Genomic DNA, 13,816 nt, shown 5'->3' with positions numbered 1-13,816 from the left:
GGAGTAGGCCATCTGGCCTGTTGAGCCTGCTCCCCCATTCAATGAGATCATGGCTGATCTGGCCATGGTCACAGATCCACCTATCTGCCTTTTCCCCATAACCCTCAATTCCCCTACTATGCAAAAATCTACCTAACTGTGTCTTAAATATATTTAATGAGGTAGCCTCTACTGCTTCCCTGGGCAGAGAATTCCACATATTCACTACTCTCTGGGAAAAGCAGTTTCTCCTAATCTCTGTCCTAAATCTATTCCCCCGAATCTTGAGGATATGTTCCAGTTCTAATCTCACCTACCAGTGGAAACAACCTTCCTGCCTCTATCTTACCTATCCCTTTCATAATTTTATATGTTTCTGTAAGATACCCTCTCATTCTTCTGAATTCCAGCGAGTATAGTCCCAGGCGACTCAATCTCTCCTCAGAGGCTAACCCCCTCATCGCTGGAATCAACCTGGTTAACCGCCTCCAAAGCCAGTATATCTTTCCTCAAGTAAGGAGACCAGAACTGCACGCAGTACTTCAGGTACGGCCTCACCAGTACCCTGTAAAGTTGCAATATTACCTTCCTGCTCTTCAATTCAATCCCTCTAGCAATGAAGGCCAACATTCCATTTGCCACCTTGATAACCTATTGCACCTGCAAACCAACCTTTTGCAATTCATGCACAAGCACTCCCAAGTCCCTCTGCACAACAGCATGCTGCAATCTTTCACCATTTAATGTAAGTCTATTAGCTGAAAATTGCACTGCACCGGTACTGTTATGATTATGTTTTAATTATCTTTCATCTAGGTACATGATCTTTTAAAGGTATCCCAATATGAACACCCAATGTTTTTTCTTCACACTTTCTAGTCTCTCAGTATTAAGGAATATGAAGATCCTAATTCAAGTGTAACATTTAATGGCAAATTATTCCCTGTGGCTCTGAGAGAGTTGAGGAAAAGCGCTTTCTTAATGGTGAAAGCAATCATGAAGCCAAAGGACTTGTGATTTCATGTACATAAGTCACAAAAATTTTCAAAATACAAGTTTGATATATTTTTGTTAAGTGCATTGAACAAAATGGGGAAAAATGGGTAAATAAAGTTGAGCTCTAAATGTTCCAAGATTTGATAGAGTGGCTATAGGAATAAATGATTACTCCTTTAAAAAAAATCATACCAAAGGCCATTTAATCATCCATTCAACAATTCATTATAAACTTCAGTGCTTTTTATACTTGCCAGCTTTTGCTAATTTTTCTCAGTCAAAATTTTCTTCCTCCCATATATTGTAAGTTGTCTTAACTGAAACCATGCTGTATTAATCACACTAGAATTATTTCAGAATTAAGTGGTTTGAGCTAATCAAAACTGGAAAAGGATGAGGTTAAATAATCTGAAAATAGCTGCTTCTCTTTGTTCTTTAAAAAAAGCATTGTGAGCTTTCCTGGGACCTACTATTTCTTCTGGTGTTCAGGATGATGGGTTGCAGACTCAAGAATTTGTGGGTCTCCATAATGATTGCAACTTTAGTTCATTTATCTCTAACCTACTTTGAAAGGATATCCAACTCAGTAACCAAATCCAAACTAAATTATTTTGCACTCCTCTTATAAAAATTTTCTACTCTTTAAAAGTAAGGTAAAAAGTGTTCTTTTGAAACTATAATTGCCGAAGCCCTGAGAAGATCCATTGCATTCTGAGTAGAGATTAAAGCAAACTGATCTGATGCTGTAACAAGATAGGTATTTAAGTGTGAAATGGGCATTACTTGTTTCACTAGAAGCAAGTGATTAATTTGCCAATCCATTGCTAAGTGGCAGAAGTAGATAATTGCGGTTGGTTCATAGAGGCTCATAGCTGGGTCATCCGTCACCTAATGCTGCTGTGATTAAATCTGTATGTGTTTATCTTCATTTTTTTAGTGAAATACTAGAACAGCTATAGTTCTCACAGTCTACCGCTAAAGGCAACAATTTGACACGCTGCTTGTTGAAAGCCCAAATCCGTTAAGCCGCATGTTCAAATTGATCTCTCCATTGTTGCAATGGTATAACCAATCCATGGATAAAGATCCATTTAAATTTCTGAATGTCCTCCTTATGTTATTCGCTTTGGACCCAGGTGGCCATGGGAGCAAAAGTACCTAAAGTTTTTAAATGAAAAATATGTTCAGAGTTTGTTGAAGTGAATAAGATTGGTGTAGCTACTTTATTTATTTTTAAGACATTGTTATGACATGTAAGTTAATTATAACTTCTTGGCTCTGCTGAATTTTACATGAACAACCTATTTTGATGTCAGCTATTAAGAAAGAACATTATTAATTTAACAGGAATTAAAAGGATCCTTTGTTTTGCAGGGTATATTTTCAAGTCACTGCAGGTCTCTTAAGAATATCTAACTTTTTTTTTGCACACTTTTCTAGGACATCTGATAATCTATTGTTGCAAGCAGGTAAATCCTGGCATTGAAAACAGACCTAAAGGAAGTTAATGCAAATTGAAACTGGTTGACTGAATTAGCAGCAAAATTGGTGTTCTGTAATTAAAGATTAATAATTCATGATTGCAACTTTGTGAATTCATGATCTGTATTTTGTATATCCATTAAGCTTAATCCCCATCATCTCCTTTTAATTAGAGTTTGTAGAATTAATTCAGAGGTCCAGCTTGTTGTTTGGATTCTGAAGGAATTGTGTCAGAATAATTATTTTTTTAAACTGAATGTCTAGTGGCACATATATGAGTCACTATCATGAAATTGCATAGTCTAAGCCTGCATAATATTTGCCTTTGTTGGGATATTGTTTTATGAGGATACCAATTGTTTGTTAGAGAGTATACAGGGATTACTAAACAATCAAGAAACATCCTTCAAATTCTAAACTCTTTTACTGGGTAAGTATTTCTGTAAAATGGATTCTGCTTGTTTTTGCTTTGGCTTCTGTTTAGTAGGTTCCAAAGGGGTGAAATTGTCTCTGTAGACAATCTGTATGTTTGTTTATCTTTGTGCTGAAGCTGCGGGCTGTCTATTTTAAACAAACTCACATTTTCAACCAACAGAGATAAAAATGTCCTAATGTGTCAAACTGACTAACCCTCTCTTTGTTTCATTCCAATGCTGCCATGCATGTCCTCAAACATATCGGCCAATAGGATGATGAGGAGGGCATATGGGCGTAACAGTACACATGAACCAAAGCTACAGTTTTGTTCTGAGGGGTGAGAGCCTGGATTTTCTCTTCTCAGATCAGATTGCACTGGATGCTGTAATGCTCAAATATTCTGCTCTGTGTGCAATGTTTCTTTGTGTGTGTTCTCTCTTTGTTGTTCCTGTGTCACCATCTCTCTTTCCACATTGCTTCTAAAGAAATGTGAATTTGAAACTGATTTTGTGGCAATGCAGGTGAGAAATATTCACTATAGTAATTCTAGCAGTGTGCATAAAAGTAATACTTAAGGCCTTGGAAGAGCAACAATTAAGTGACATACATTCCAATGAAGAGATGCACTGCTAGCCAAATATATTATTGTATGGCATTTCCTGGTGGCAAAATCCTTGCATTTTCAAAAGATGATTCTGCACAGCAGTGTCATTTTTGAAATTGGGTCTAGAATGCATTGCCAATTTTCCAGAATGGAGGAATGTGAGGAAACAAATTCAGAATAGGAAGGAAAATTGGGCTTAAGCTCCCAATAACTGTGAAGTTAACCCGCTGTTTTACGTAGGAGATCCTTACCAGATACAAATTGTTCGCCTAATCAAGTTAAAAACCATTTTCCCCACAGATTTGTACCGAATTCCTTTGATCCTTCTTGATCAAGAGAGTTTGTATTGAAATGTTTTGTGATTAAAAAACCACATGTATATTTTCCACTATAGCATATAGTGGCTGATACTGAAGATGATTATGCCTAAGATTGCTGTTAAAATTATGTGTTCAGTTAACCTATATTTTTAAAAGTAATGTGCCATCAGTTAAACACACGGTTGATGTTTACATCAATTTTGTACGTCTGTATTCAAAAAAATCAATGTGCATCATTCCTTAATATTTTTCTATTGATTTGAAAAGGTGGAAATTAAGTTAAAGTTGAAGAGTGGCAATTTTGCTGAACCACTTTTAGGGATCGTGGCAGTCGTATAACTTACAGTTCATTTTTAAATGCTACACATGAAAAATAAAGTTTGCACTATTACAAAAATCACTAATTAATTCTAATTTCCTGTCTCTTTTGGAAATTGAATCATAATAAAAGAAAACACAGAAAAAACATTAAGGTTACTACAGACATCCGTCTCTGTACTCCTCAAGAATTTTAATACAAATTTGTTTTGACAGTTTGATGTTGCTTGTGCAGGGACTTTTATGGTCTGTGAAACCAGAGATTCTTGTAGAGACTTATTTTGAATTGGTGTTTAATCTCGGTGTTATACAAACAGTTGAGCTCTCATCTGATCGTGAAATTCCATTCTTGTGTCAGGAGGTGTCAGTTACAGAGTTTGGTTCTTTTTTCCTTGCATGAATGTCTAATAGAAAATAATTTTACTACTTAATATAATGATGCTGTTACAGGCTAAGTATAAATGTGTATTTGCAGTTTCTTCTTCAGAATGAATTGAATCATGAAAATGTCACAGAATAATACATATTTGTGACATGATGATGCAGTAAAAATGCTCCATGAGTGATCCTTTCTAATTTCACATACCTTTCCATGGATCTCAGTATTAATTTGTTCTGTTTTGTAGGCGAACACCACACTTGCTGGAAGATGGTCATGGCCCATTTTCAATATGTAAATTGTGTTTTGGTGATCTGGCCAGAGCCCAATTACATACTTGACTATTTGCCTTGTGGCTTCCATTTCATGTTAAATCTACTAGGAAGAGAATTTAGGACCAGAAGTGTCCCAGGAATGTAACGTTTCATTGTCTGCTAGCTGGAGCTGGAATGCTCATTGGCACTCCACAAGAAATTCCTGGGCCTTGCCCTCATGCTTCCTTTCCACTCAGATGGGAAGGCATTAGATAAGGTGCCATGTAAAAGCCTGGTACACAAAATCAGAGATTACAGTACTGGGGGGTAGGGGGGTGATGTTGACATGTACTGAAGACTGGTTATTACATAAAAGAGAGAGAGTTGGAATAAATAGGTCTTTTTCAGACTAAAGGGACGAGCAAGAAGCCTCAAATATCAATTCTTGTCCCTCAATTATTTACTGTCTGTATCAGCGACTTGGAGGAAAAGGCAGATGGTAAGGTATTCAAGTTTGTTGATGACATAAATATAGGTGGAGAGCATGCTGTGATGAGGATACCTAGACTCTGCAAAAGAGTTAGGTAGTTTGAGTGAGTGGACGAAAAGTTGGCAAATAGACTTTAATGCAGGAAAACGTGCAGTCATGCATTTCAGTAGGAAGGATCAAAAGGCAGCTATTAATGGAGAGGAATTGCAAATGAGAGAAATATAGATGGATATAGGTATTCTTGTGCATGATTCACAAGAAGTTAGCATGAAATCACAGCAAATAATTAAAGAGGAAAATGCCATATTACCCTTTATTGCTAGGGTGTTGGAGTTTAACAGTGGAGAACTATTGTTACAATTTAACAGGGTGTTGGTGAGGCTGCACGTGGAGTACTACGTATAGTCCTGATCACTTACTTAAGAAAAGATATACTGGCAATAGAGGCACTCCAAAAGAGATTCACTAAGCTAATTCTTGGAATGAGAGGATTGCCCTAAAAAATGGATAAAAAAGTTAGACTTGTTTACTTTGGTGTTTAGGAGAATGAGGGGTGATCTTATCAAAACATACAAGCTCCTAAGGAAACATGATAAGAGGAAATTTTTAGATGTTTTTACTAGTAGGAGAATCTTGAATAAGGAGGCATATTTACAAGATAAGAGGGCAGTTATTTAAAACTGCACAGGAATTTCATCTTGCAGAGTGTGGTGAATATCTGGAATTCTCTATCCCAGAGGGTTGTGGAGACTAGACAACTCAAGGTATTTAAAGAGGAGCCTGACAATTTTTTGAAAGATCTGGGAATTGAGAGCATAGAAGAGAAGCTGAGGCTTGGGACAGATTAGCTATGGTTATTTTGAATGGTGGGGCTAAGTGAACCACTCGTGCTCCTCTTGTACAACCACTTAAGCTTGGAATACACTTCCTTCAGATAACTTTTTTATCAAGAGGGAAAAACTTTAATACGGTCTGTGTTGTGTCTGGCTTTGGATAGTTGGCCAGGGATAGTTAAGGTGTGTTTAACATTTTAGAGATTATCTTTCATATTTGAACAGTTGACAAATGATTAAAAATTTGCATAACTCTGCAAACATTCCTGTAAATGAACACTGTTCCTACTTCCATTTGAATTGTTCACATTGTCTTGCATGCTTTTAAGGAAAGGAAAATTGTTATTCCATCATCTTATGTAAGCCAAGAGGTCTTGGGTGGGTAGTGTGGGTAGGCAAGAATCATGCATTTCAAGAAAATTATTCCATTAATGTATTTTCAATCTCCTGCCAGAAATATGTAACTTAGAAGAATTATGTTGTCAACTCTATACTTTCCTGAAACAAAATGAGTTCTGCTCAAATGGTCATAAAGTTAAATTCTTCAGAGAAGAACTTCATTTTGATCATATTATGAACTATTCCTTCACTTTGTCAACATACAGAAACAATTATTTTGCTTGAATTATAAGGAGAGACTGTATTCCCTGGAGCAAAGGAGGCTGAAGGGGGACCTTATGAAGGCTTATAACATCATGAGAGGCAGAGAAAGGGTGGATAGTCAGCCTTTTTCCTGGGGTAGGGGAGTCTAAAACTAGAGGGCATAGGTTTAAGTTGAGAGGGGAAAGATTGAAAGGGGATCTGAGGGGCAACTTTTTCACACACAGGAGTTTTGGGTATTTGGAATGAGCTGCCAGATGAAGTGTAGAGGCAGGTACAATTACAATGTTTAAAATACATTTGGACAGGTATATAGATAGGAAGGGTTTGGAGGGCTTTGGGTCTAACCCAGGTAAATGGGATTAGCTTCGGTAGCCAACTTGGTCAGCACGAACGAGTTGGATTGAAGGACCTGTTTCTGTGCTGTATAACTCTATGACTATGTGACACCGGCTAGCAATAAAAAATTATGGCACAGAAGGTAATCATTCAGCTTATTGTATTCTTGTTGCCAAAAAAGAGCTATTTAGATTACTTCAACTTCTCAGCTCTATGTCTATTGTCCTGTTGGCTAAGGTATGCCGAGTGGTCATCTATGTATGTTTTAAATGCAATGCATGTTTCCGACTACATTAATCTTTCAGACATTGAGTTCCAGACCCCACCATTCTCTGGTGGAATTTAGTTTCTCCTCAACATTACTTGAAGTCATGTTCCTTAATTATTGACATGTCTGCTGAAGGAAAAATTCACCCCATCTATACCTCAGGACTTTTTGAACATCAGTTAAGCTTCCTTCAGCATAGCTAATCTCTCTGCTTAACTAAAGTTCACCAGTCTTGATAAAGTCCTTTATAAATCTGCTTTGTACTCCAGTAACATCTTGCCCTTCCTATAATGTAGTGAGTTTAACTGGACACGAGTACTTTAGCTGCAGCTTACCAGACAAATGATTTATAAAGTTCCAGCAGGACATCCCTCCTCCTAGATCATGTGCTTTTACAACAAACGTAGGTATTCTATATCCCTCCTTAAGCACCTTATCTAAATTCAGGAATTTGTGGGCATGCGTTTTAAGGCCCTTCTGTTCTACACTCCTACATACCTGTAATGTTTGTTCTCTGTTCCTTTTGCCTTGTTTGCCCTTACCAATTGTACTAGTTCATAAGTCTCTCCAGATTGAATTCAATTTGCCTCTATTTTGCCCATGTGACCAACCAGTTGCTATCTTCCAGCAGTCTACAGATTTGTTTCTCACTGTCAACCACGTGGTTAATTATGGTATCATTTGCAAACTACTGTTTCATTGCTCCAACATTTAAATGAAAAAACATTTATAAATTTACCACAAGAAGCATGGGACTACAGAACACCGCTACAAATAATCTATGAGGAAACACTGGAACACCTATTTACCATCAACCTGCCACAGAACCATATGTGGTTCCAATTTGCCATTTTCCTCTGGATCCCAAGAGCATTTTAATGCAGACTGTCATCTGTGATCTTGTTAATGCTAAAATCCATGTAAACTGCATCAAATGTATTACTTTCATCAGCCATTCTTGTGACTTCCTCAATGTATTCCATCAGGTTAATCAGAACAATAGTCCTTTAATAGATCCGTGCTGAATATCCTTGCTTCATCTATGCCTTTTCTAAAGGTTGAATTGTTCACCCTCAAATTTTTCCCAGTATCTTGCCCACCACCAATATAGGGTGTTTGGCCTGAAAGGACTTTATCTGGTCCTTTTTCTTTAAAGAAGAATATCAGTTCAACAGTCTTCCTTCACTTCACACCACACCATTAGGCTAAGAGAATTTGAGAGTGATCAGAGCCATCACTCCCTTGTTTCTCTTAAAAGTAAAGTCAGGATTATAGTTCTTCTGGTTCTAGTAATTTAGCTACTTTTGAGAACACAGATCCTCTTAATATTCATGTTCACAGTATTTCACACCATTCCTTCTTAACTGCAATGATTGTATTGTTCCTCTTCTGTTTGAAGGTAAAAAACGTTCATTTAGAACTATAACATTCTTCTGTTTCTACATTACCCCTCTAAGCTTTCTGCAGTGTTGATCTCTGGGCATCAGCCTTAACTTTCCATTTATCATACTCTTTATGATCCTTGGCATTCAAGAGGGTCCAGACTTGGCAATCTCATTCTTTTTAGTAGGACCATATTTGCTCCAAATCCATCCTATTGTCTTCGTGAATTAATTCCGCTACTCCACCACTAGTTTATTGTCATTAAGTTACTTCCCATTCACTTTTGCAGAATACCTCAGCCCCATACAATTAGCTTTACTCATTTTGCGACCTGAGAGCTCTGAAAATAAGTGCTTCAAAGAACAACTTGTTTTAGGTTGCAAATTGGTGGACAGACAACCAACCACGAAATGTCTCTCCATAGTCAGTTGGTTGCACTGGATACACAAAAATGATTTTGTTGAAGCACAAAATTTTGGCTATTGCTCAAATAGGATTTTAAGAAAAGTGGTAATATCCATACACAGTGTTCAGAACTTTAAGCACTCTTACTTTGGGGCCAAAATATTAAAGAGATTATTGACATTAAAGCTTGCAAGCCAACTCATTTATATAATCCTTTTAGGAATCCAGTTTGTACCAGGTTCCGCTATCTTTTTTCAAACATGCTGATTTTCAGTTTAAGCTAAATTTATACTGTGGGTGAGGTGCATTGTCATCATTAGACATAGGAACTTTAACAACTTAAATATACATTTTCATTAACATTAGCAAGTGATGTGACGGTGTTTGTAATTGTGGTTTAGCCGTCCTTCACTAGGTATAATTGGAGTTCATGAAATGCTATCCTATCTTGTTTTCTGCTGCCACAGGAAGATCATAATGTCCAGTCTTCCTTTTGCCATTATTTATCATGTAGCCATCTGGCCCTTGCCTCCTGCACTTTTGCCCTAAAACCTGTATGAATCCCATGACCTCTGTCACTAAGATCGCATCCTCTCCCTTAATGAGCAGATCAGGCCTCCTGCAGGATTCTTATGCTCTAGTTTTGAATCAATTTTTGCAGTGCTTTTCTATTCCCCCCCCCCCCACCCCCCACATCCTCACATCTTGTAGGAGATCCACCTTCTTGATTACATTTCCAATAAACTGTTGATCTGCAATTTATCTTCCTGGTATTCGTGCTATGAGATCTTGTAGCTGGGTTTGTCACCTTTGGTGATGCTATTTCCTTACAGGACCTGATCATTAACTCACTTCATAAAAAAACTGATGATGCTCATCTGCAGCTTGTTAAAGTTCGCAAAGATGTTGTCTCCTCTCTGGTCGGTGCCTTTTTTTTAATGTACTTTCAGTCTGAGTCTCTTCAATCAGATTAATATCTTTGAATAGCATTGGAAAGATCCTGACCAAGTTTGCAAATGACATGATGACTATCTTGCAATTTCCCTCCTAATTCTCCTTCATCTCTCTGAAGCTACTGATACTGTGCTGAGCTTCCAAATTGTATCCTCTGTATCAGAAAATCTGCCCCTATTTCCAACTGCATAATTTTGCTCACTCTGACTCCAATATCATTCCATCTGTCACTGAAAGCTCTCCCTTCCACATCCAGTCTTGCTGTCCCAGTGCTGTGTTGTCTGGCATACACTTCTCTGCTCTTGATAAATTTCAGCTCATCCACATTTATTCTGCTCATGTCTAATGCTACAAAAAGTCCAGTTGACCTGCACCCATAACCTTATTGAGTTTTTTCATTGGTTCTTTGTCCCTAATGCCTCTTTCACAATCAGCAAATGAAATGTTCCTTTTTCTAAGCTCCTACGTGATTTTTGTTGGTTAGGGCAATATAGTTTTGCCATTCCAACACACCCCAATGGCCTCACCACCTCCCAAATGCAATACCTGCAGCTTGCAACATTCCTGTGGCATAGTAATTTGTGTGCTGGACCTGTACCAGGATTCAAGTACACAATGCTGATTTATATGTGTGTCCTTGCCAATTTCTTTGGTGGAGGTTATGCAGATTAAAATAGTTTTTGGTTCAGTTGTTCATCTGGTATTTCATGTTAAGGTATCTTACAAACTCTTTTTTAATTTTGTTGGGGATTAGTGAACCTGAGGTGGGGATCAAATGTCTGAGGAAGGTAAGTATATGAAGCCTTTCAGGATCAGCAGCTGGGTGGCATTAACCAATGTATTCGCATCTGATGGTAGTGAAGGGCAGGTATGAATAAGCACTGAGCTCTTACTGATCTGAATGATGAAAATTAAAAATGAAGATCAAAAATCCTGAATATGATAGCATTCAGTGAGGAACACAAATGAGCTACAAAACAAAATTCACTTGAATTGTAATGTTTTATAAGCTTAAACATTTGGCAAACAACTGATTGGTTAATGCAGTGTACAAACATGATAGCAATTGTAGTTTTAAGTTAGTTGTTTTGCACATAATTCTTAATGTGATATTCACTATATTCTCATCCAGTAATTTTTGCTCTTAGCCTCATTCAAATATCCCTTTCTTCATTCTCGCTTGCTTTGAATAATCTGCACACTGCATCACTACCTGCCAGCACAAGCTGCTGTATAATGGTCTGTTTATTTCCAGAAATACTCAATAATTTTCTGTTCATCGTTCATAATAACTAGTTTTGTACAAATGAATACATTCTTGGCCATATCCACCCTTGCCAGGAATTGTTTGTTATTTAAATAGAAGCCGAGGCAGTCAGTTGAAAAAGTGTTGTGACTATAACCCATCGACAGATTTCAATATAGATGTACTTGAAACTTGTAGAAGAAATGTAACTGAGTAAGCTATCAATTGCTAGTTGTTTTTGAACAGTTAATAATTTACATTTTTTTAAAGAAGTATCTGCATTTGTTGTTCAAAATTCATGCCAAGGAATTGCTACACTGTTGAATTTGAATGAAAATAGCTAGAAGTTTCCTTTCTCTACTATCTAAGGATTCTGTCTAAATTAAGTTTGCTAAGTCTCAACAACTTACTTTTAAACAACACTTCAACGCAGTAAAACATCCTATGTTGGTCAACGTGTTTGATAGTGGTAATAGGCATGTGGTGCAAAATTGTCCTTGTAACTTACCACAAATTAGGTGCTTAAACTCAAGTTTTGTCAAGCTTTTATTGTCAACAGAGAAGAAGAGATTTTTCCAATCAGTATATACTGATTTAAAATTCAGTTTCCAAAATACTTCATCTACTGTGCCATTCCAGCTTTAGTAGAAGGTATCGTATATTCTCATGTGGAATGTAGAAGAAATGTAACTGAGAAATGTAAATGGCCAAGAATGTATTCGTTTGTACAAAACTGGTTATTATGAACGATGAACAGAAAATTATTGTGTATTTCTGGAAATAAACAGACCATTATACAGCAGCTTGTGCTGGCAGGTAGTGATGCAGTGTGCAGATTATTCAAAGCAACTGAGGATGAAGAAAGGGATATTTGAATGAGGCTAAAAGCAAAAATTACTGGATGAGAATATAGTGAATATCACATTAAGAATTATGTGCAGAACAACTAACTTAAAACTACAATTGCTATCATGTTTGTACACTACATTAACCAATAAGTTGTTTGCCAAATGTTTAAGCTTATAAAACATTACAATTCAAGTGAATTTTGTTTTGTAGCTCATTTGCGTTCCTCACTGCATGCTATCATATTCAGGATTTTTGATCTTCAGATCCAAGGTCATCTTAAGCGTGGCTCCCCCATTTCTATGATAGAATCATGGAATTAACAATGCTTTTTTTAATAGGATGGAACAGATGTAAAAAAAAGCTTTGACAACATTGAAAAGTTTACCCATGTGGACTGTGTTATACTTGAAACTTAGATTTTCTTCTTCCTTGCAATTCACTTTTATGTATCTGCATTGGATTTTGAGGATGACTTTGCCGTGATTGGTAGTGGAGCATTTATGCAGCATTGAAATAAAATGCAGTTTGAAGTTGCAAGAGTAAGTGAAGCAAAATGGAACTGAGTTACTGACATCTTTCTGTATGTTTATAGCATTCCTTACATAGAGGAACATTGCGGCTGCTTAACAAATGGGAAAGAAGTTAAGTGGGAGATAGGAAAGCTTAAAGAGGAAGACTGCAGGAATGATTGAAGAGATTTGTTTTAAGCAGCCTTTGAAGCAGGAGAGAGAAGCAGCAAGGCAAAGTAGCTTAGGGAGAGTTACAAAGAGCAGGAACATAGTGACTGAGAGAATGGCACCAATTATAGGGCAGATGAAGTCAGTCCAGAAGTTTGAATGAGGTAATGGAACTTGTTTCGAGCCCAACATATGGAAAAAGGAAACCAAAACAAAATAAAATTAAGATTGAAGGACAACTATGGAAATAAAAAGAACTATGTCAATATAAAGAAACAAATAAGTTAGGAATAAAGGAAAATGGCAACAAATTTAGTTCTGAATTCTCTAGTCGAAAGGGAGGTGTAAACCTATTATCCATAAATACTGATTATTTTCATTCTCAGTTTTGTCCGGTTTATTCCTATTTAACTAATGAACTTTGTCTTTATTCATCCATGGGATGTTGGTGCCTCTGATATACTCAGTATTTAATGCCCATCCCTGTGCATTTTTGAGGAGGTGGTAGTGAACTGCTGTCTGAATTGCTGAGATCTTTCCGGTGAAGGTATTCATTACTGTCCCATTAATTAGGTGAGCAGCTTCAGGATATTGACTCACCTATGATATAAACATTCCTATTTCTGACCTTGTGGTAGAGGGAATTTACACTGAAGTAGATGAAGGTGGTTGGTCCTGGGACTTTGCTCTGAATAACTAATGGATTACGTTGCTTTGTCACTATTTGACTCGTTATATTTATTTAATACATACTGCAACCATTGTCAGAATAGCATAGCAGTTTTCAAAGAGCCATGATTAGCATTATAATCCTCATTTTGTTTTTGGTAACAGTCTGCATATTTGAGACCCTAAACACAGGAGGTGCACTAAACTTTTATTTAAACTGCATAATGTTGATAATGTATATTTTATATGATTATAAATGACTATGGTATTAAACTTAGTGACATTTAGTCTGTACAAATTAGCTGATTTGTAGTCTAGTTTCACTGTTTCATGAATATTGGTAAAACTATGCAC

At 36.8% G+C, this 13,816-nt stretch overlaps 1 protein-coding gene across 12 annotated transcripts in view; it reads left to right on the top strand.

The window, feature by feature from the left end:
* Nucleotides 1-13,816, top strand: part of LOC127571453 (ERC protein 2) — a 629,628-nt gene that overhangs the window by 474,647 nt on the left and 141,165 nt on the right. For 4 of the 12 annotated variants that reach the window (XM_052017833.1, XM_052017835.1, XM_052017834.1 and 1 more), the window contains one exon: nucleotides 3,146-3,211. The exons of the other annotated variants lie outside the window; for them this stretch is intronic. In XM_052017833.1, the coding sequence (XP_051873793.1) occupies nucleotides 3,146-3,172 (27 nt within the window). In that variant the 3' untranslated portion in view covers nucleotides 3,173-3,211. The remainder of the gene's footprint in view (nucleotides 1-3,145; nucleotides 3,212-13,816) is intronic. 12 annotated transcript variants of the gene reach the window in all.

Source organism: Pristis pectinata, chromosome 6, assembly GCF_009764475.1.
Source record: "Pristis pectinata isolate sPriPec2 chromosome 6, sPriPec2.1.pri, whole genome shotgun sequence".
Classification (NCBI taxonomy): Eukaryota; Metazoa; Chordata; class Chondrichthyes; order Rhinopristiformes; family Pristidae; genus Pristis; species Pristis pectinata.
This window is presented reverse-complemented; position numbering and strand designations above follow the sequence as displayed.